The sequence below is a fragment of the Anolis carolinensis genome, chromosome 3, assembly GCF_035594765.1.
Source record: "Anolis carolinensis isolate JA03-04 chromosome 3, rAnoCar3.1.pri, whole genome shotgun sequence".
Classification (NCBI taxonomy): domain Eukaryota; kingdom Metazoa; phylum Chordata; class Lepidosauria; order Squamata; family Dactyloidae; genus Anolis; species Anolis carolinensis.
The window spans coordinates 50,251,007-50,275,116 of NC_085843.1; the positions used below are offsets into that span (position 1 = coordinate 50,251,007).

General features: G+C 37.9%; 1 protein-coding gene across 1 annotated transcript in view; it reads left to right on the forward strand.

Moving 5' to 3' along the window:
• Nucleotides 1–820: 820 nt before the first annotated feature.
• LOC100567713 (suppressor of tumorigenicity 14 protein) overlaps nt 821–24,110 on the forward strand; it is a 29,290-nt gene continuing 6,000 nt past the window's right edge. Inside the window, exons 1-12 of the mRNA XM_062974754.1 lie at nt 821–971; nt 1,125–1,293; nt 1,965–2,089; nt 8,438–8,763; nt 12,579–12,721; nt 13,580–13,677; nt 15,285–15,397; nt 20,069–20,238; nt 21,223–21,327; nt 21,906–22,028; nt 22,993–23,112; nt 23,820–24,003. Of these exons, the coding sequence (XP_062830824.1) occupies nt 891–971; nt 1,125–1,293; nt 1,965–2,089; nt 8,438–8,763; nt 12,579–12,721; nt 13,580–13,677; nt 15,285–15,397; nt 20,069–20,238; nt 21,223–21,327; nt 21,906–22,028; nt 22,993–23,112; nt 23,820–24,003 (1,757 nt within the window). The 5' untranslated portion in view covers nt 821–890. The remainder of the gene's footprint in view (nt 972–1,124; nt 1,294–1,964; nt 2,090–8,437; nt 8,764–12,578; nt 12,722–13,579; nt 13,678–15,284; nt 15,398–20,068; nt 20,239–21,222; nt 21,328–21,905; nt 22,029–22,992; nt 23,113–23,819; nt 24,004–24,110) is intronic.

Consider the following 24,110-nt stretch of genomic DNA (forward strand, 5'->3'; position numbering starts at 1 on the left):
ATTACCTACTGACCTAAGTGGCCAGTGTGGATGTGCCCTATGTTTCCATTTTCTTGTGAGAATGACATTGCTAAAGTCAGTTTTTCAACCCTGTGCTACTTCAGAAGCCCAAAATGCCACAAAGAAGCCTAAAGCTTTTTTTTAAGGACAAAGCATGGTCAAAGCCTCTGACTTTAAAAATATGTTCTGCAGATATAATCATGGTGTAACAAAACATTTTTGCATTCTTGATCACTCTTCTTAGTTTTATCAATTATGTTAGACACAGGCTGAAACTTGCCCTATGTTTATTTGCAGTGTAATTGCTCTTATTCATATGCATCTTGTTTAGAGCGTTGTCCTGTGTTTTAATCAGTTTTATCAGTTTTGTCTGTACTTTGTGCACCCTTTGTTGCTGAGCCAATTGGGTCTTTGGACTGTAATAAAGTTTATTTACATTTATGATATTGGTGTCAGTAAAGGGTCATTTGTAAAGGATCAGTAAATTATGTTGACTTTAAATTCTGTCTTTTAAATGAATTGTATCCCATGTTCTAGCACATAAAACATCTAAAAACTAACATTTTTAGAGTTTCAAGCATGCATAATGAAGAGTTTGTCTTGTTCATTTATGTTTAAAGAGGAAGCTGTCCTTGTCTGCCGCTACCTGATCTTCCCTGTCCTCTTTGGTACAGAAGGGGTTACTGTAAGGATGACTTATTTTCCTTCCCACTTGCTCCCCAGACTGTTGATAGGCAGAAGGCTGTCCAGCTATATGGGGGGGGGGGGGGGTTAAGAACAACAATAGGGGATGGATATCCTTTGAAGTGAGGTTACTAACCAAGAAATCCAACTTCCTTTCAGGATTCTGTGATTTAGCATTTTGCAGAGTAAACCAAGGAGGCATCGTGATGCGACCATTTCCCTCCAGGCGTCTCTCTATTATATACAGCATACCTACGCCTAGTGATTCATATTTTCATTCTGGACAGGTAAGAAAGCACCATTCAGTTTCCCCCTCCACATGTACTCATTTGGAAATTGCTTGTGCATAATGTGATAATTATTCTGTCTGATGAGCCAAGATAAAATTGAGTCACTTTGTTTGACAACTTGATCCCATTTCTTTTCTTATTCTTTGACAGAGACCATCTATTTCCCACAGCCAGAGTTTACGAGGAGACATTACGGGTCTAAAACGTTCTTTCAGTCAACAAACAAGTGTGCATTTCTGGAAAAGATGGCTTTTGAAAACTTTTCCTACAGTTTCCTTGACTGTTACTGTAATTCTTTTAGTCCTGTACTATACATTATGTAAGTGATATCACTCAAAGTATCTTTAAAAATGTGGGTGTGGGCATCATTTAGAATTCAGGATTCCAATAATGTACAAAGTTTATAGATAAATATTTATAATAGTATCCAAAACTGTGTCTTGAAAATTAGTCTAATGCCCACCATCATTACAAATTTCAGTTTAAACTAATTAGGGTATAGAATGTGGTTTCAATCCAGCAAAAAGGAGTTTGACAACATTTCACTTTTAATAGATATTTCTTGCTACAGTGTGAAAACTCAAGCCCTTCTGATGTGTGTGAGAGCAGAAAAGTAGGAATTTCTCATAATTTCCCCTAAATAATATTTTTTAAAAATAGTTTCAGAAATCATACAGACAAAATGAAGTAATATTAAGAAATTAAACATTTTACATATTTTCTTCAACTCTTGAAAATATTATGGACAGCTACTGAAAAGCAGATTAAATGGATTGCATCCCTTTCATTGAAAACTGTTGAAAGTGATTTTTAAAAATCTGGAAGAGTAAATATTGCCACTCATAATAACATGTTTTGAACAGAATCTGATTTTGATTCCTGATCCAGATGAATGTTTTACTTTTAAAAAGGTAAAATGTAATCAGGTGTTCAGGCCTGATAATCTATTTTTATTTGCATACTAGCTAATGCGGGCTCTCCCTCTTTTAGCTCCCTCATTTTCTTTCATCTACATTGGTGGAAGTGTTGAAATTCCGAATTTGTCCTATACAAGTGACCTAATGCATCCTGAGTCCCACACATTTGTGCTGCAAACTGAAGCAATCCAGAATTATGTAAGTTTTGCTGTGAAACATACAGAAGATTTTGCTTTGATTTCCATTTCTTTTATGGGATGTGCTGTTAAGAGGAATTAGAATGCTGGGAATTTGGTGAAAAATGTTTTCCTACCACTGCCAACATTTTTAGCTTTCTTGATAATGAGCAATGTTTCCTAAGGAGTGGAATGATGCCTTGGTGAAAACTGAAGATATTCCTTGCAACAGTTTTAACAGGGTTTTTCCATTAATTAATTACTCAGCCATCAAAAGATGGTTATAAAATAGCCCATTATTTATATTTTGTAAGTGAGCAGACATCTCACCTTGATGTTTTGCTTCTGGATCCATTGCATATACATAAACATCACAGCCATGTGCATGGATAAAACAACCAATTTGAAGTAATTTTTCATGTTTCTGATAAAGTGAACTCTGAACCACAAAAATATTGCCAGTTCATAAGACTCTCTGTTACTTTCAATGTAATAGACTAAATCAGTGGTCCTTAAGGCAAAAGTCCTTAATCAGAACTCAACCTCTTCTGGATTTGTCAGAGTTATAATTTCTTCTATTTTCTGCAATAAAAATATTTGCCTTACAATGTCATTTTGCTTTTTCTTGTGCAGATTTTGCATAATGATTTGATATTTAAATTAAAGTCATTCTTTTCTATTATTTCATGCAGTACAACAACGCTTGCTTTCTTGCCTTTCTCTCCCAAGTGTACTCTGTGAGATCAATACACTTCTCTGGGTCTGTGCTAACAGTAGGCTTAAAAATACAAAGCATCCCTCTGTTAGCCTGCATTTCCCACCTGAATTAGTCATGGACCTCAAAGCTGCTTTGTGCACAAATTACATGAGTTACCTATGACCTGACAAAAAGCCAGCAATGACAGCAGTTTTACGTACCCTTAATTGTCTTTCAGGAGCCTCTGCTTGATGAAGTGTCCATCATTATGTTGCCTTTCTGAAAAGTTTCAAACTAAACTGAAATATGAAATGTATGTGATCCTTTATCCATTTCAAAGAGTTTCCATTTATTGACACTTGATGTAAAAAACCGACACCAAGTGTTGGTTATTGAATGACACTTCTAAAGTGATGTATTTACTTCATAATGTAATAGATGGTTTTTGCTCTTTATATTCAGCTTTCTAATTGTTTATTAGTTTGCAGAACTTTATGAATCTTCAGCCTTAGGAGATTATTACTTGAAATCCATTATCACTGCTTTTAGGTAAGTCATTTTCTGCTGTGTATCATCCTCGTATTAATAAATGACTGCCATTTTTGGTGACTTTTCTATGCATGTTTTGCAGATATCATAAAATATGAAAAAAGGGAAGATTAGCAGATCCTATCAGAACTTGCAATTTATTTCTGTTCAGACTGGAGACTAATTGCAACTTGTAATTGTAATTGTACCACAGGAATGTAGCCATGGGAGGCAGTGGCAAAATGGGGGCATAAGAATTTGGCCCCTTCAAATATAATTTTCTTTCATTCCTCAAATGTTTAGCTTTCCAGTAACCTCAAATTTTCACTAGCAATGATGATGATGATGATGATGATGATGATGATGATGATAATAATAATAATAATAATAATAATAATAATAATAATAATAATAATAATACAACTTTATATTTTGCCACCATCTCCCCGAAGGGACTCAGGGCAGCTTATAAGGCACTCCAAGGTGCACATAAAACAGGAAAAAACGGTACAAAAGTATAAAACAAATCACATAAAATTATAACAACAACCCTCATCAACATATATAGCATAAAATCAAATAATACAATTTTAAAACAACAGTAGATAAAACTAACTGCCATCAATTCACAAAGTGGCAAGTGTCAGCTTCATATGGTCCATTCAGCCTACTCAAGGTCAAAAGGCTGTCTGAACATCTGTGTTTTCAGGTTGGAACGGAAGGATTGACTAAGCATTTACAAATACAGCTGAGGCATCCAAAGAAAAGTGGACGGCAAAGTTACAAAGAAAATGTGAAGAAATCCTTCTCTTAGGCCCACATTTTCACAGACATATCTGATGGGGATGTGAGGTAGGGCATTCCCAGTGGCTGCCAATGAGTCTCAAATTCCCATCTTATAGTGGTCTCCTCCTTGCCATCCTTACCATTGACAGATTTTTTGATTCCAAAAATTGTTGTTTTAAAGTTATTTTAAAGTTAATCATCTAATTCTACAGGGTGTTTCAGAATGATGGACCCAATTTCAAAGCAGTATATATCACAATTGCAACGTGTTAGAGTTTCACAAAAAGTTACAAATGGTTTAAGGAGGTATCAAGTTTTACTAATTATTTTGAGCCAGAAAAAAATCTAAAAAATAATCCTGCAAACTGAGAAGGTCTCATTAAGCCTTATGTTGCAGAGTGGCAATCTTGCAAATGACTTAGGCTGGTGGCTGTTTGTGTGCTGGGAGAGGCATCTAGTGTACTAGTAATAATTTGAAACTCTATGCTCCATCCTTTCGAGTTTCATTCATGGATGGTTCATTTTTGTGGAGATACAGTTATTTCAAATAGGGTCCATCTTTTTTGAAAACCTTGTATTTTAATGATGATGTTTTGTTGTTTCAGCTATATTATATTGTGTTTAGATTATAAACTACCATGTATTTCAATTTGAGGGGAAGGTATGATATTAAAAGCTGCTGCTGCTGCTGATGATGATGATGATGACGATGACAGTGGTAATGAATTTAATCTTGTTTTGTCAACTTCCCTCAGTGAAGGAAAAAATGGCCTTCGAGCTTATTATTGGAGTACATTTTGGGTCCCACAAGATGTTGCCCCTTCTATTAAAAATACACCTTTGGTGAAGCAAAAGAGAATAATTGGTAAAAGGACATCTCCAGTCACTAATAACACTGCTGATCCATTTCCTTTAGAAGATGATTTTGATACTATTACTCTGGAGCTTTTTGGTAATGTTAATCTATATATTCTTCTAAAGTTTTTTAATCATCTGCGTGCATATAGTTAATGCTTTGACAGCTATTATTCATTTTAGTTTCAGATGCTGTAGATTATGATGTGACACTGAAATCAGGTAAGAGTTACTGCCTCTATCCTTTGCGCCATTCGTTTGTGCATTATTATAGAATTAAATATGTTTGGGTTTAAAATCCACACTTTGAAAAAAGAACAAGGATAGATATGACATAAGTATATAAAACTATGCATGATATAGACGAACTAATGAAGAGAAGGCTTTCCCACAACACTAGAACCTAGATGCCACTCTGTGTGAGTGTTTTCAAGCCATCTGTTGACTTATGACAATCCTTAACATTTGATAGGGTTTTCTTGGGCAAGGGGTGATTTTGCCAGTCCTTTTCTCTAAAATATAGCTTACAGTACCCAGTATTCATTGGTGGTCTAGAACTGACCCTGCTTTTAGTTTCCAGGATCAAACAGGATCTGACATCTTTAGAACATTTAGGTCATGCTAGAAGCAACTAATGACCTGAATGATGGGGTACTGGAGACAGATAAAATGAAGTATTTCTTCACAGGCAGCATGTAGTTATATTATGGAATCTGCTGTCTCATGATGTTGAGATGGCTTCCATCTTGTTGTTTTTATGTGCCTTATTTTTGACTTATGGCATTTTCTTAGCAAGATCTAGTCGTAAGGTGGTTGCCCTGGTCTTCTTCTGAGAGAATTATTTGTCCAAGGTTAACCAGTGGGTCTCCATGGCTGAATTACGATTCAAACCCTGTTCTCCAGAATTGTAGAACAAAGCAGGATACCATGCTGTCTCTGGCTAACATCTTAGAAGGCTTTAAAAGGGAGTTAGACAAATTCATAGAGAATAAATCTATACATGACCACTAGTCATGAATCATTATGGCTACTCATTACCTCTAGGATCATATGAATAATGAGTCTGAATATCAGCTACTGGGGAACACGTACTAGTGGGCTTGCTAAGTCAACTGGTTGGCCATCATAGGAAACAGAATACTGACCTAGATAGCTCTTGGGACTTATTCAATAGATTAACCTACTTCATAAATTCTTATGTTAATCTGCCAACATTTACTTTGGAATTACTCTCATTCATTTAATTACAATACGCTCCAGTAGACAGAGTGAACCAGAGAAATATTTCTGGCCAAGAATAATTGAAATGAATAAGAGTTGATTAAAGTGCATTTTATTTTCATTTCATGGGTCCAGAGATGCTTTGTAGCATATCAGGCATTAAGAAAATTGCATATATTGTCAGCCAGGGATGAAAATTGATAAATGCTGGCACAGATTATTTAAGTGTTTCATCACTTTCTGAATCTTCCAAATCTAAAGCTTTTATTGGCACAATTTGAGGTTATGTATATGAGGTGGGGGGAGGTTAATCCCACATAATAATAGCAAACTTAATTCTGTAATGTGGGTTCTTATGCAATCAAATCCCTAAACTGATGTGATAATCAAAATATTCTAGTGAACTTTCCCAGTACAGACAGATTGGTGAGTGGGAAAACCTTACAAGATGACAGGAAGGCTGAGTAAGAATTATGCATTTCCCAGCATTCCTCGCCATTGGATTATGCTGATTAAGACTGTTAAGACTTGTCCGATGAATAGCTACATGATTCCCATGTTTGCAATGGAACCTCCTGCATCACTGGCTATTTTGATCTTTGAATGGGAGCATATGGGAACACATTTTCCTTGCAACATCTGTTGAGTTTCCACTAGCCATTTGCTGTTGAATCCATCCAAATCAATGTTTCTTAGAAAATTACCAATAATATCCATATAATCCTCTGACTTTTAAAGGAGCTATCCAAAGTGCTGAAACTCTTCCTTTCAAGTTCAGATGAAAATATGATGTGGATTCACTGCCTCATTGACATGGAAGATTATCACTGTTGGCCATCTCTTCTGTCCTGAAAATATGAACAGAGCTTGTATACATTTGCATGTTGGCTTTGTTTATAGCTTCAGTGGAAGAAAAAGAGGGGGATTGTTGAGCCATCAGACACAGTCTGGTTCCCTCTGTCCATGTATTGATATCCCTGCAGATATTAACTGAGTAAGTATGGTAGCTTTATTTTCAGCTCCAGCCCTTCATCACAGATAAGAAGAATCTCCTTTTGTCTTAGGGAATTACTTGTGTGCCTTGAGGCATGTCGCCAAAAGATTGTGGCACGATAATGGCAGGTCTTTTCTCGGAGCTTTTTTGTCCTTCCAAGAGTACAGAAATAAATGAGATGATATGTGAGAAGAGTAATTATTTAATGCTACAGACTGAGCACACTATGATCTTTGTCTTTGGGCAACATCTTTTTAAAAATAGGTATCTTATGGTGACATGATCTAGAAAGTTTTGAGCTTAATAGGCTTGTCAGAATTATATCGGCCTGGCAGCCTTAGATAAAACAATTTTGATCCTTGTGTGTATGAAGGTCATATTGACTCTTTTTGAAATAATGAGTTAGGAACATAGAAAACTGGCTTAACGTGAGTTGGAGCATTTTCATACATAACTCGTTATTTATTCATTCAGTTGCTTCCAACTCTCCATGACCTCATAGACCAGCCCATGCCAGAGTTTCCTGTCAGCTGTTGCCGCCCCCAGTTCCTTCAAGGTCAACCCAGTCACTTCAAGGATAGCATCCATCCATCTTGTCCTTGGTCAGCATCTCTTTCTTTTTCCTTCCATTTTCCCCAGCATCATGATCTTTTCCAAGCTCTGTATATAACTCAGTACTGTCAATTCTCACTGGCAATGGCTAAGTTCCAGGGGAAATTCTTCTATAGTCCTACTTGAAGATCTCTAGTGTTTCTTGTTTTTCCCCCATCCAGGTACTAACCGGGCTCAAATCTTCTAAGTTAAAAATAAGATGAGGTGAGGTGTATTCAAAGCAGCATGGTGGCACAGGGATGGCTGGAATAGCAAAGATTGTCAACATAGAAACCATGATGGATCATAAACAAAAACTTGATTGTCAGTTATTGTAAGGCAGCATTGCTAAGTCAAGCTGCAATATGGGAAAAGAATAACGTTGAACTCTCTTAACACTATGTTTTTTTTAAAAAAAAGAATGGCTGCAAACTGTGAACTATTGTTTTGCCCACTTAAACTGATGTTTTCCACTTGATTTCTCCATTTGTTCAAGTGCTTAGAATTGCTTCGTATTGAATTTGCTGATGAAAGGTGTCGGCTCAAAACACGTAGAAATTCAAGTTACCTAGACACAAATCAGGTGCCTAAGAGAGATTCTTTTTCACAGCCTTTGTGCCTCTGCCTTGTCCCAATCCTCTCACAATATATTCAACTCTTCCTCAGCGAGATGGACAAGCACACCTTTTGTGGCATAGAGACATCGGTTTCTAGAGATCGGGGTTGATGGGATTGGGATACATTTCTCTTTTAATTATTCTGTTTACTACTTTTCAGCCACTGATCTGTTTTGGTTTTATCTACCAGTGGCCTTTGACCTCTATGCAAAGCCTGGTAATAATAGGACATTAACCCTGATGAATCCTAAGAAATCCTTTTATCAGTGGAGGCTAAGAGTTCCATCCGACTATGTTGTGAGGCTGGTCATTGTCACCTGGCATGATGTGATTCCTGGGAGCTGTGCATCTCACAGGTTGTCTGCATATGATTTCCTTCTCCCTCTTCAGAACAAGATCATCACAAGGTAAAAGGTTAAAAAAGTATGCCTTCAGGTGCAAAGGAAAGCCCTATCCTGAAACAGTGGTCCAGGTATAGAGATGTAAAGTCACAGGGTGGTAATGCAAGTAACAGTTTTTTCCATATATATTTTAGATACTCCTTTTCTTGGTAAAGCTGGAAGAATGGAATGTGAGATTGTACAGTATGAAACTATTCCTGGTTTTGCTTTTCTTTGGTTAGGTTTTTTAAAAATGGAAATGGGTATGCTATGTCTGCTTGACACCATGGAGAAAGGGTGGTGAAGAGTTTAGAAACAAAGCACTATGATAAGTGTTTGAGGGAGTTCATTATATTTAACTCAGAGAAAAGACGATTGAGAGGTGATATGATAGCCCCCTTTAAATATCTGAAAGGCTATCATGTAGTAGATGAAGCGACCTTGTTTTTATTGCTGCAGAAGTTAGGACCAAAAGTAATGGATTCACATTCTTAATGTCCTGATAGTAACACCTGTGAAACAGTAATACAGTGGATTTGATTTTTTTCAATAAGGTGGCCCTCAGAAACCTCTTTGAAGTCTTTTAAATGGAGCTTGGATGACCACGTGGCACAGATTCTTTAGGAGTGGATTCTACCATTGTTAGGGAGGATAAACAAAGAGTCTTGTGCCACCGTAAAAATTAGCAATGCATTATGATATACAGGTGTTAATAAACACTTGACTTTATCATAGACATGAAGAACTCTCCTTAGTTACATCTTTTTGTGTGCATTGTCTATCTACATGTGCGTGTGCACACACACAATTAGTCAAAGGTTGTAAGCAGTATGGTGCTACTGTTGTGAAGTGTTACTGTCTTTATTGTGTATACATTCAAGCTTTAACAAATATTCTTGGATTGCAACTCCCATCACTGTGTTAATTAGCTAATGATGAGGGCAGATGGAAATATATCATCTAACAATACCTGAAGGAATATAGATTGACTGTACCTGCTCTGCGTCAATCATCATTATATGTACCAGGCATGTGCAATCCAGGAAAAAAAATGGTTCTAAACTCTCTTTGAAAGTAGGAGGCGCTAGCGCTTTGTTTCTAAAGTCATTTCTGAATTTTGAAGCAAAAAAAATTTGAAACTTTCTGAAACTTCTGAATATTTGTAATTAATTAGTTAATGGAAGATGCACATGGGCAATAGCAAAAAACAGCACCGGAGGGAGGGGGAGAACTTTAGGGGATTCTCCTGCCCTGATTTTTGAGCTATCTTGATCAAGCTTGCTACAGTGGTAGAACACATTTACCACTGTTAGCTTACCAAATTTCAGAATGTTTCTCTTATCCTCTGATTTTTGGCGAACTTACATAGTTTTTATAAAAAACATTTTTAATAATTACAGAAAACTGTTTCTGTTTTGAAAGTCTTATTTCCTATTTCATTGGGTTATCTTTACTTTGAAAGTCATTGTTCTACTTCAGAAACTTTGTTTTTGTGGCTTAAACTGTTAAATTGGTGGACAGGACACACAGCAAACCATAATGTGCTATTTATAGGATGATGTCCCTTGTGCAAAGGCAAAGTTTTGGCAGTGTAATAAATTTTTGCCATGTTTTTGTGACAGAACCAATTAGGAAATGACATTTATCAACCAGGAACAGAAATCATATCACACCATCAAACCACTCCTGACAGATGCCCATCAGCCTCAGAATAAGGAAATCTGTTCCTGGTTTGAAAGTGTTATTTCCTGTTTCATTGGGTTGTCTTAACTTTGAAAGTTGTTGTTCTACTTCAGGAACTTTGTTTTTGTGGCTGAAACTCATAATGATATTCATAATGTTTCACTTATCCACGGAATTTTAGGGAGAGGATTTTTTTGAAAATGATGGGATACGTAGTGCTTTAAGGAGGCCAAACAAACAAACAAAGAGAGGGCCTTGAACCTGGAGGATTCAGCTATGTAATGTTTACTGCCTCTCCCCAGAAGAAAGGAGGGCAGTACACCACCAGCAGAGATGGTTTTTGGAAATGATGGGACACACAGTGCTTTGAGGAGGCTCAGGCCAAACAAACAAACAAACCCAACAGACAGAGCGGGCTTGAACCCAGAGAAGGATTCAGCTATGTAACGTTACTGGGCTCCCCAGACTAAAGGAGTACAGCAGAGAGGGTTTTTGAGAATGATGGGACACGCAGTGCTTTGAGGAAGCTCAACCAAAACAAACAAACAAATCCAAAAGGCATAGAGGAATTGAACCCAGAGAAGGATTCAGCTATGTAATGTCGCTGGGCTCCCCAGACTAAGGGAGTGCAGCGGAGAGGGTTTTTGGAAATGATGGGCCAAACAGTGCTTTGATCAGGACAAAGGTTTCAGATATTTAAAACAAAATAACCCCTTTTCCCTTCCCCAAACTTCCAACTCCCCTACTTTTGTCTCAAAAAATAAATGCTTCTTCTTGCTCCTTGATTTTAGAAGAAATGCGTCAGTTTTGTAAAATAACCCCTTTCCCCTCCCCAAACTACCAACTCCCAGTTTTGTCTCAAAAAAAAGTTCTTCTTCTTTTACTCCTTTATTTTAGATTTTTAAAACAAAAAACAACAACCCCTTTCCCACCCCACCCCAAAAAATGCCTTCTCTTCTTGGTAAAGAGTCGACTCCTTTTTTTTCAATGGCTGTCTCAAAGCCCCCCTCTAACAACAACAACACGAGGCACGCAGGCACAGGCAGCAAAAGACCAGCCACCCTCCTCGCTCCAACTTCCAAGCCAGAATGAGCCTCGTGGCATGCAGCAGACACTTTTAAAGGACGATGTTCAAACCCCTTCCTTTACATGAACGTCCACACTGATTGGGAGGGAGGCAAGCCCAGGCTAGGCTGTTCATCCCTGCAAACAAGTTTGGTTGCTTCAAAAACGCTTTTTCATATATCCGATCTAAATTACGAGCCCATTAAATGAATGGACTTCAACACTTCGGAATTGAGGGCTAATTCCGACGTGCTAATGCACATCGGAACCCTGTTCGAAAATTGGAATAGATCCGATTTTATTCTGATGTATGACGATTCCGAGGAATTCACCCATGCCTAATATATACTTTGGCATTTTATTTCCTCAGGCCTCACTATTTACCTAGCTATGTATATATATTCTGGAAACTTGAGGATGGTAGTGTGTTAGGCTTGCCACAAGTCAGGACTGTTCCAGGAATTAAGATTTCAGAGCTAAAACTTCTGACCTATGAATGAAGCTTTTTGTGACATCACAAGGCCAGAAGTATTGTCCTCAGGAGTGGAAATTTTTCAGGGATGTTTTAGTAGTAGATTTTAGCACTGGAAAAGGGTTGTCCTAAGAGTTCTTTTCTAAACCTTTGTATCTATGACTTTTTGGAATAAAATGCATGCTATATGAGGATTGCTGCTGACATTATTAAGTAAGAAATATTAAGAACAAATCACAGTTTTGGGGTAGCATTTAAAATAAAACTCTGAGTTAAATAAATAAGGAAAATATACTCACGGTTTTGTAGGCAGTCCTTTCATCAGGAAATTCTTCCCCATCATTCTGGAGTCCAGACAAAAAGGGACATGCTCTGGATTTTGGAATGCTATATTTCATGCATCTAATTAAGTAAGATTAAGTCCTTGAAAGTCTATGCCAGAATACATTTAGAAAAGAAAACCACTGAGCAGTGTAACACATTGCAATGTTATAGTTTTTAACAAGTAATAAGAATGGGTTACTTTCAAACACTATACAGGTACTCATTACTTCAAAAATAATTTGCCAAGATCTAACTGGAATCAATTTATATGCTTGTACTCAACCTGAATATATTTCAGATGGTGTGGAATATCTGGGAGTTGGACTCCCCCAATTATACGTGTAACTTCATCAAGTAATGTCATGTTGGTCACTTTCTCCCTGGACCGAAGAAAAGAAAGCAATATATTGAAAGCATATTTCCAAGCAGTACCTAAAATTGGTATGTACTCGTTATCAAAGCCTAAATTAGACAGGACAAGCGCAATGTTTATGCACAGATGTTTGAGAATTGCTTGGCTAATTGACAAGTAGTTGTATTCTGTTTAAAACATTTTTCTGGAATGAAATGGAGACAAAGCAGTAACAACAACAACTTCCCAGACTTTTCCTAGGTGGGAAACAAGTCTCCATAGATTAGTGAAAAAAATTAATTTATGCAGTCATAGAAATTGCACCTGAGTAAAGAAGAAAGTATGGAAATAGTTATGCATAATTTCATGGAACACAAGAAATAGTCTATATAAATACTAAAATTCAGTTTTACTGGTATAGAAAACCAATGGTCCAAACCAGGCCTGCACAACCTGTGGCCCTCCAGGTGTTTGGGCCTTCATCTCCCAATAGCCCTAGCCAGCTTGTCCAATGGTCAGGAATTCTGGGAGCTGAGGTCCAAAACACCTGGAGGGCCACAGGTTGTGCAGGTCTGGTCTAAAATCAATGGTTAGTCTCAATTTGACTAGATCCACTGAATCAGTTGCTGCATAGCAAATCAATACTTATCTAACATTTAATTTGATGGCTCTACTCCAGATGGGACTAGCAAATGGATCTTGGCCTATGTCTACTTCAAAGTTTGAATGAATCATCATAGTAGTACAACAATCCTCCAAACAGCCCCTCCCTTTATAAATGAAATGTTATGGCACATATTGAGCTAGTTTATATGAATTCATACAGGTATAATGAAGAAAGAGATGGGTGGTGGGGAATGGAACAATATCGCCTACTTACTGTACTTACTGTATTGGAACCCATCATTTCCAAACCAAAACCAGTTCTGTTACATTTCATCCCTTAGTGTGTGGTGGCCGTTACAGTTCTTGGAATGGGACAGTAATTTCTCCTTATTATCCAAGTTATTATCCTCCAAATATTGACTGCCACTGGATAATCAGGGTATGTATTCTCAAGGGGAATGGTGTGAGTGAGCCTTTAAAATATCATCATCATGAAAAGGCATGTTATGATATTGCTTATCAGGAACAGTTTCTGTATTAAAATACAATTTGGATTATTCTTACATTTTTTTAAAAAAAAATCATTCATGTTAGTGTAGTCATCATACATGATTGCTCTGCCATTAAGTTCATAGATTCAAGATGAATTAACTTAGAACTTCATCACATGCAGGGAGAGAAGCATCTTCTCCTCACTTTTCTCCACTGCTGGCACAGAATCCCCTGGAGCCCATCAAATGACACAAGGATACTTCCAGCCGAACTCCTTAAGGCTCTGTGCCAGTAGTGTTGTGGCAGTGGAACCCAGAGGAGCTAAAGAGGACATGGGGGACATCAAGGAAACATCATGGGAAGGGATAAAATACTTAGGCGATAGGGAACACAACGTGATGGTTCCCTCTGCTACCCCACGATTTTCCCCGTTGTCCCCCACTTTACAAATGTCCATCTGATAAGGTCCTTAATCACATCCCAAGTTCACTTTGATCTTCTTTAGTCATATTGCTTTGCTACATTTATATTACAGCAGAATCCTATGGCATCCAAAGTGCTGAACCAGATTCCCAAAACAGATTCAGCTCATAGGATATCCATTAAACCTCAGATTAAAACACATAGTGGATTCAAAAGTTTAGTGCCATGGGGAGGCCCCAGCTTCAAATCCCTTTTGATTAATATTGCATCCCTTTAAATGGCAATTTCTAGGAAAAGAATGGGCTGTTCAAAAGTTGGCTAAAACCAGAAATCATAATACTTCTTTCATAAAAGCCTGGGATTTATTAAGTACCCTGAACCATCTTGCAAGCTGTTTCATGACATGTGGTCCATGGCTCTGTTATCTGAGTGCTCAGGGTGACTATCCTGGACCATGCCAACAAAAAACCGGCCAGTGTGTGTGTACACACACACACACCGAGAGAGAGAGAGAACAGTCATACAGCTATTGTTTTTCTTGTTGTAAAATCCTTTGCATATCTACTCAAAGGAACATCACATTAAGTTCAACTGGACTTACTTTATCAGTGGTTCTCAACCTGAGGTCCCCGGATGTTTTTGGCCTACAACTCCCAGAAATCCCAGCCAGTTTATCAGCTGTTTCTGGGATTCTGGGATTTCTGGGAGTTGAAGGCCAAAAACATTTGGGGACTCCAGGTTGAGAACCAGTGCGTTAAGTATATGTCTAAGATAGTAGACTCAATATAATAAGTCTACAACTTCTATCTGAAAATAAGCTTCACCGAACACAATAAGACTTCTTTCTGAGTAAACATGGACCCTTTTACATTTCACTTTACACTATGATTTAACCATGGAAATATCTCATGGAATCTTGGGTTTGATGAGATGCTCAAGATCTCTAGTGGAGAATTATAAGTATTATCCTAAACTCATATTTCAGGATTGCATAGGGTGTTGTCTTGGCAATTAGCTGAATCATAGAGCTGAAAAAGAGCCCAAAGTATAGGGGTGTGTTGCACTAATAAACTATTTTTAGGGTAGGCAGGACAATAAATGTTGTTTCCTATGCCTTTGTCTTTCTCTTAGGCACCATTACCAGGATATAGATTGCTGTTAAGAATTCTTGTAATACAAGTACAAGAACAGTCTCCTGGATCCAAAACATGTGACAGAGATTGGTTGGAAATTGATGGAGTTAGGTGAGCTAACTCCTCATCTGCTATTCATGTTGCAGTTTTTGTGTGTGTTTAGTCATAAGAGTTTGAAAACTTAACAAAAAAAAACCTAAAGAGAAGAATACTGAAAGCAAAACATTGAAAGCAGTTATATTGTTTGTTGGACAAGTACTTTTTTTTTTTTGATGGAGAAATTAGGCTGTTACGAAAAAAATCACATCTCATTTGTCTCCGTGGAATGACAGAGAATCCATTCTTTGTTTCTTTTTCCCAGTTAAAAGAGAAAAAGAAAAAAGATGTGCTTTTAAACAATTGAGTGCTCTCTGCTGTGGAAACAGTGGTCAGACATCTTCCTTTACATAGGACAGTTTTTGTTTGACACTGCCCTCTGTTTGAATGGCAGTCTGCTTTTTCATAGCTGGACAGTAACCAGTAGGTCTTATGGATGGCCTCTGAAATTTTCTGGAGTGATGCACTGATGATGACACCTGGGCATACCTGTATGACCCAGAGACCAAGAAGTAGTCTACAAAGTGGCAGCACTCCACCTCCCCTAGACCAAAAACATTCAAAAAGCAATGGTCAGAAGATAATATTATGATGAATGTCTCCTGGGATGACAAGGAAGTGTTATTTCTTTATTTCTTCAACAACAAAGAACAAAGAACATTACATTGCATCACTCCCCAAAAAACCTATTTGTTAATAATTTAGCAACATCCCAGGTTCTTACACAAAAAAAGTGGTCAGTGGTGCCACATTTACCTTATAGCCTTGAACGGATACCCTCAAAATTTCACTTGATTAGTTGATGAAAGAAAACCTTCAAGGAAGGCACTTTAATGACATAAGCAAAGTGGAAATTGGGCCTGAAAGGATTTTTCCCAGGAGGATTTGATGACAGGGTTCAAAGATGGTACAAATACATTGCCAGTGGCAGAGACTATTTTGAATAATACCATGGTGTAGACCAGGGGTCCTCAAACTTTTTAAACCGAGGACCGGTCCACAATCCTTCAGACTGTTGAGGGGCCGGATTATCATTTGAAAAAAAAATACAAACAAATTCCAATGCACACTGCACATGTCTTATTTGTAGTGCAAAAACAACAACAAAAAGAAGAACAATGAAAGAACAATACAATATTTAAAAATAAAAACAATTTTAACCAACATACATTTATCAGGATTTCAATGGGAAGTGTGCTCCTGCTTCTGGCCAATGAGATAGTCAAGTTAATTAGGGTTGTTGTTGTTGTTGTTGCTGTGTGCCTTCAAGTCATTTCAGACTTTGGGTGAGCCTAAGTCTAAAATTTATTTATTTATTATTTATTTATTTACTGCATTTATTTACTACATTTGTATCACACCTTAGTGTCAGACCCATTGTAAGTGCCATTGGATCGCCAGCTTACAACCTGGCAAAATTTCTGGCTACACAGCTACAAACCCACATTGGGCTCACTGCACACTATATCAAGGACTCAACACACTTTATAGAAAAGATCAGCAACCTCAATCTAAGCACCAATGACATCCTGATCAGCTTCGATGTGGTGTCCCTTTTTACCAAAGTCCCAGTAGCTGACACCCTCACACTAATCAAACAAAACTTCCCAGAAGACATCACAGCCCTGTTTCACCATTGCCTCACCACTAGCTACTTTCAGTGGGACACTGGATTCTATGAACAGAAGGATGGAGTGGCCATGGGGACCCCTCTCAGCCCAGTAGTAGCAAATTTCTATATGGAATACTTTGAAAAACAGGCCCTAGAAACAGCACCAAAAAAGCCAACTGTTTGGTTCAGATACGTAGATGACACCTTCACAATTTGGAGCCATGGAGAGGAAGAACTCAGCAAGTTCCTGGACCATCTTAACAGCATCCACCCAAACATCCAATTCACCATGGAAAAAGAAAAGGAAGGAAAACTGCCATTTCTAGCTGTTCTGGTCATTCGCAAACACAATCAACAATTGGGCCACACAGTTTACAGAAAACCTACACACACAGATAGATACCTTCATAAAAACTCCAACCATCACCCAAGTCAAAAAAGGAGCACAATCAAAGCCCTGGCAGACCGTGCACAAAGAATCTGCGAACCTCACCTCCTCCAAGGTGAACTCAACCACCTAAACTGGGCTCTACAGGCCAATGGATACTCCACCACAGACATCAGAAGAGCTGCAAGGCCAAGAACAAGCCATGAGAGTCAAGACAAAGATCCACCCAGAGGAAAGGTGCTCTTACCATACATCAAGGGAACTACTGACCGCATAGGCAAAGTGATGAAGAAGCACAACCTACAAACTATCTACAGGCCCACAAAGAAAATCCAACAAATGCTACGGTCAGCGAAGGACAAGAGGGATCCTCTTTCTTCTGCAGGAGTCTACTGGATACCATGCAGCTGTGGACAAGTCTACATAGGGACCACCAAACGCAGCGCCCAAACAAGAGTCAAAGAACATGAAAGGCACTGCAGACTAATTCAACCAGAGAAATCAGCCATAGCAGAGCATTTGATGAACCAGCCTGGACACAAGATACTATTTGAGAACACAAAAATGCTGGACCATTCCAACAACTATCATGTCAGACTACACAGAGAAGCCATTGAAATCCACAAGCATGTGGACAACTTTAACAGAAAGGAAGAAACCATGAAAATGAACAAAATCTGGCTAGCAGTATTACAAAACTCCAAAATCAAAACAGTAGATGGGAACCAACACAATGAAGGTTTGACTGAACAAAGGATGCCCCCAGGCAAGGGACAAAACATCTCCAATGCTAATTAGGGTGATTAACTGAAACATTAATGCTGGCTCCCAGTGACAAAGGACTCTTGCCACACCTTGGACTTTACACAGATATATATTCTTTCCTTTCCTTACTTAGTTTATCCATACCTCACAACCTCTGAGGATGCCTGCCATAGATGTGGGCGAAACGTCAGGAGAGAATACTTCTGGAACATGGCCACACAGCCTGAAAGACATACAACAACCCTGTGATCCTGGCCATGAAAGCCTTCGACAACAAATTGGATAAAAGCAATTATTCCTCTCTCTCTAATTAGGACTTTATTTTTCTTTTCTTTTTGTTGTATCAACCTAGAGCCGTGGATGATGGGTTGTGTCGTCAAATTTCAAGGTTGGGGGGCCTGTAGTTTTGTTGTTTTGTGGGTCACCGTGATGCCATCACTCTTTTATATATATAGATTATTAGCATAGCACAATATTAGCATTATATATTACTATATTGAACTATACTGTAATATTATTAGTAATATTATATGTAATATAGAATATATAATTAATATTATTATATGGTATTATTATTAGTGTTATATTGTATTACATTATAATATTATTATCAATATTATATGTATATACAATATATTATATTATAAAACTGAGGGCGGGGGCCAGGTAAATGACCTCGGAGGGCTGCATCTGGCCCCCGGGCCTTAGTTTGGGGACCCCTGGTGTAGACAGTTACTTTACACATGTATCTAGCTCAGTGGTTCCCAACCCATAAGCTGTGGGCCACTGGTGGGCCGTGAGACCTAAAATAAAGGCCGTGAGACATGCTTGGAAAATTGGCTCTGGGGGTGCGTGCCGCCTTTGGAGGAGAGTGAGAGAGAGAAGGAAAGGGAGAGAAGGAAGGAGATGCCAGCATGTTGCCCTCACCAGTGCTTTCTTGGCCTTGGGAGGCTTCTCAGGCTAAGGCAGAGAAGATTCACCCAATGGTGTGCACAAGAGGGAGCAAGAGAGAGAAGGCTAGGGATAGAAGGAAGGAATAAGACGCCAGAGCATTGCCCTTGCCAGCACTTTCTTGGGCTTGGGAGGCTTCCCAGGTCAGAGCAGAGAAGACTTATCCAGCAACAATTTTCTGCAATGCAGTTTTCTGAATCAGCACCCCAAATAACCAAACCGAATCTAAAGCTGATCAAAAACTGATTCGTAACCCTTTTGGTACTAATGTTGGAAAATGGTCCCTGGTTAAGTGGTCCCTGGTCAAAAAAAGGTTTGGAACCACTGATCTAGCTGAACATGTTTCATGTTAATGAAGGAGCTATGATCTGACTGGCATTGCTCTTAACACAATTCTCATGTTTACTCTGCTTGAGACAGCTACTACAATCTCTCACATATCTCAGTTATGTTTATGATGTCCCTTGTGCTAGGACTTGCAGTGCACATTGATTAGATAAGCAGTCATCATTAAAAAAAACCCCTTTGGTTGAAAACCAAAGTTCAGTATTTCACTAGGAATGCCCTAATGTCCTACCTAGGTCATGCATTTATTTTTCAGCTGTCTTTTTCATATTTTTGAGGAAACAGCACCTGCAAGAATTTTTTTTCAGAATAGAATAATGAGGTTTTTCAGAGGAGAAACTTCTAGTGGAGAGATCTCAAATAGCCCAATAGTCAACCATCCAAGGATACTGGTGAAGGGAGAGAAGGATGGTACTGGTGGAATGGATTGACTGGAATCCTGAATAGGAAGCTACCCCAAGCCAACATTTGATTAACCTGCATCCTACTTGTAATATGTGGATTCCAATAGTGATAATATAAATAGAATAATAAGAAGCAGTTCTCATAGAAGGAAAGTTTTTTGTTTCAATAAATGCATCAAAATGTAGCAGTTGATTAACTCAGTTGAAATTATAAGATGATATGTCCGTAATGTTTTTGTGTGTGTCATCCTAATCAGATATTGCAAACCTATCACGGAAAGCAATAGGGTCAAGGAGTATGGCTATTCAGTCGCAATCAGATTCCATTCAGATGAATTGGTCACAAACAAGGGTTTTTATATTGAATTCAGAGCATTCAGCCACACAGACTGTAAGTGGATGTAGATATTATTGCGGTTAGTTTACTTTTCTTTCCACAGCGTTTGGATATTGTGATTAAAAACAAAGTGAAAGTAAAGCATGCTGGAGTTCTAACTACAAGTGCCCCCATGCTGCTACACAATAGTTTGTTAACAGTTTTAAAGAATAGACTGAGTATGATCTTTTGTAAACTGAACTGGTTTTAATGCATTTTATTCTTTTAAGTAGAAGTTTGAATTCTTTTACTACTGCAAATACTTTAATTCTATTATAATGCTATATTTTTGTATACAGTATTTTAACAGTATGATTTTTAAATTTGTAAGCTGCTGTGAACTGTGATTTTAAGAGAAAATTGGAATCCAAAAACAAATAGCAACAAGAACAATTTCCTGATAGGTTAGGGAAAGAAAGAGACACCATTAAAAGCCAATCCAGTTCTGTATCTGGGGAAACATAAAGTTTCTCTGAATCTTACTTCAAGGAGCCATGGTGGTGCAATGAGTTAAATTCTTTTGCTGGGTGGTCTGCTGACCTGAAGGTTGGGTTGCTGACATGAAGGTTGCCGGTTCAAATTTGTGAGATGGGGTACGCTCTCATCTGTCAGCTATAGCTTGCGGGGACATGAGAGAAGCCTCCCAGCAGGATGGTAACATATCCAGGCGTCCCCTAGGCAATGTCTCTGTAGACGGCCAATTCTCTCACACCAGAAGCAACTTAGAGCATGTTCTCAAGTTGCTTCTGACATGATAAAAAAAAACTTTGAGGCATATTAAGGTAGTTGACTTAGTGAACAGATTTAGAGTTACAAATAGTATAATTTTATGAGTATGTAACTTGGTTGTTTATTGGAAAGTTGTATTGTCTTTCTCCCTACATTAACCTGTGTCTTGTTGAGGGTGCTGCTGTTCAGTATCATAATAACTGTGGTAATTAAAATACTGCATTATTTTAGCTTGTCCTAGATAGTAATTAAAATATTGTGTTCTTTTAGCTTGTCCTAGGCAATTTAAATGCTCAGACAGAACATGCATTCCATTAAACAGTAAGTGTGATGGGTGGAAAGACTGCACAGATGGAAGTGATGAGGTAGACTGCGGTGAGTTTATGAATTATTTTGACATTTAAAATACTCAGTAAGGCATATTCTGGGAAGAGGATCTGTTCTTTAAAAAAATAAAAATACAGTAATATGCTGGGATCATTACAATCATGACTCAATTAGGCTGTCTGTGTAACTATTATCTATAAAACCAAACATTGCTTATAATGTTTGGTCTTGTCAAATATTTTAAAAGTCAATTAACACTGGACTTTTCTTCTCATATAAAGTGATTTGGAGAAAAACAAGCAAAACTTTGTTCAATAAAGTAAAATGTTTTTAGTCTATCACATGAAAATATAAGGCATTCTAAAACACATGGGATTATTATGATACATTTAATTGTATTCATATATTCACTTCTTAGAGAATTCAGGATACTATAGTGGTTGGCTTGGGTTGTAGTTCAGGACCTCTAAAAGACTTTTAAGGATACCACCGAACTACAATTCCCTGAGCTCTTTAAAGGAAATCATGATAATAAAATTGATATAAAATCTATTGTGGATAAGGTGTCTGAACACATTTGACATTGAGTGTAATGCCACAATCATGACTGTGTAGTTTTTCCCTAGGTTGCAATCCAGCTAAATGTGACAATGGGAATTGTAAAAGCCGACCCATGCCTTGTAATGGTGACAACAGTTGTGAAAGTGGAAGTGTGGAGGAAGAGAAAAAGGAGGAAGAAAATAGTTGCTGTAAGTTTGCTGTAAACTGATTTTTGTCCTGAGATTGGATTTGGACAGATATTGAGTGCTTTGAGAGTTCTTGTGTTATTTTCTGGTATGCATAAACCATGATCCAAGCTTGGAAGTCTTTTTTAAATGCAGTACTATAATTCTCAGGATCCTCCAGCCACTATTCTGAAAACTGTAGTTGAAAATAATACATTTATCAAAGTCTAATCTTGTTGAATATTGTTTTTAAGAAATGTTAGGATCATCACATTACTGCCTCATGCTCATTTCACAGACATTAACAATATATCACACAATTTGTTCATATTATTTAATCTGGACTTGAATGCTTTTATGCACATCAGTATTTCAAGATTTATGAAGCCTCTAGAATGTCAAAAATGAGGGAGTCATGGTGCTTGGCTGCATGTTTCTATAGATTGTGTAGCTGCATATTTCTAAAGTAGATAAGGTAAAGGTTTCCCCCTGACATTAAGTCCAGTTGTGTCCAACTCTGGGTGTTGGTGCTCATCTCCATTTCTAAGTCGAAGAGCCAGCATTGTCCATAGACACCTCCAAGGTCATGTGGCCGGCATAACTGAATGGAGCGCCATTACCTTCCCGCAGGAGTACTATTGATCTACTCACATTTGCATGTTTTCGAACTGCTAGGTTGACAGAAGCTGGGGCTAACATCAGGGGCTCACTCTGCTCCCCAAATTTGAACCTGTGACCTTTCGGTCTGCAAGTTCAGCAGCTCAGCACTTTAACACGCTGCGTCACCGGGATCCCTAAAGTATATGCAGTTATTCCAGTATCAAAATGTAGCTTTCAATTTTTTTCTTCATCCATTTAAATACTGCCAATATGAATATGAAATAGTAGGACCCTTAAAATGTATTGTTTTAAAATATCTTGTATTCATTAAGCTGCAATGTATAATTTAATACATTAATATTTTCTACCTCTTATGGTGTCCTTTCAGCATATAAAAGTTGTTCACAGCATGCATATAAATGTCTAAATGGAAAATGTCCCATAAAGTCGAGTCCAGAATGTGATGGTGTACGAGACTGTGCAGATGGATCTGATGAAATGAACTGTGGTATGTAATTAATGGGCACATTTCTAAGTGAGCCAAAAATATCTCTGTGTTTCTGCAGCTGTAACAAGACTATAAATCAAAATCAAAATTTTGTACAAAGCACACCCTACGTACGAAAGGTAGGCATTTGTTGGTTTTTCAATTTTTAGTGGAGGAAGGCAGACAGACTTTTCTGCTTCGAGTGTTAATGAATCTCAGTGGAGCTTGGATATTATGTGCCAAAATTTAGTATAAATGATCATACTGATTGGAAGATTCTGAGAGTGGTAGTAAAAACAAAAAACCCTCGCTGTCCGAGTAGAATGGCCTTCCAAGTGTAGTGTCTTGGCAGTGGATACATAGGTGACTGTGGAGCCCTATTCTTGACCCGCATGTTCTTCCACAGTGAGGGCATCTGTTTCTAGGTGGAAGGCAGTCCCGGTTAGGGTTAGCTTGATGCAAAATGTCCCTTCTACCACCATTAATTTAAATTTAATTGAATGCAATTTCCAGCTAATGAAGTAAGCTCAGGACAGAGGAAGAAAGCAAAAGAAAGAAATAACTGGGATATTTTAAAAGCTGCAGAGAAAGTGAAATGATAGGATTAATCAGAACTGTTGCTTCCAAATAAGTTGGAGAATTGCTCTGAATAAAAACACGTTTTCTCTCCCCCACCCCATGATTTTAGATAACTAACCTTTCTATGTATTATTTCTTTTATATTTTAGCCTGTGGAAGGAATCACTTTAAAAGGCCCAGAATTGTTGGTGGTGAAAATGCAAGGACTGGAAAGTGGCCTTGGCAAGCTAGCTTGCAGCTGGGAACATATGGTCATATCTGTGGTGCATCTATTATTTCCAATAGGTGGTTGGTATCTGCTGCCCATTGTTTTCAGGACTCTGATTCTATAAGGTATGCATCATGTAACATAAAAAATATTGCTGATAAATAGCCAATGCAAACTAGTATTTCAATTTAGAAATCAGAATGTTATTATATCCAGTTTTTGTATAGCATTA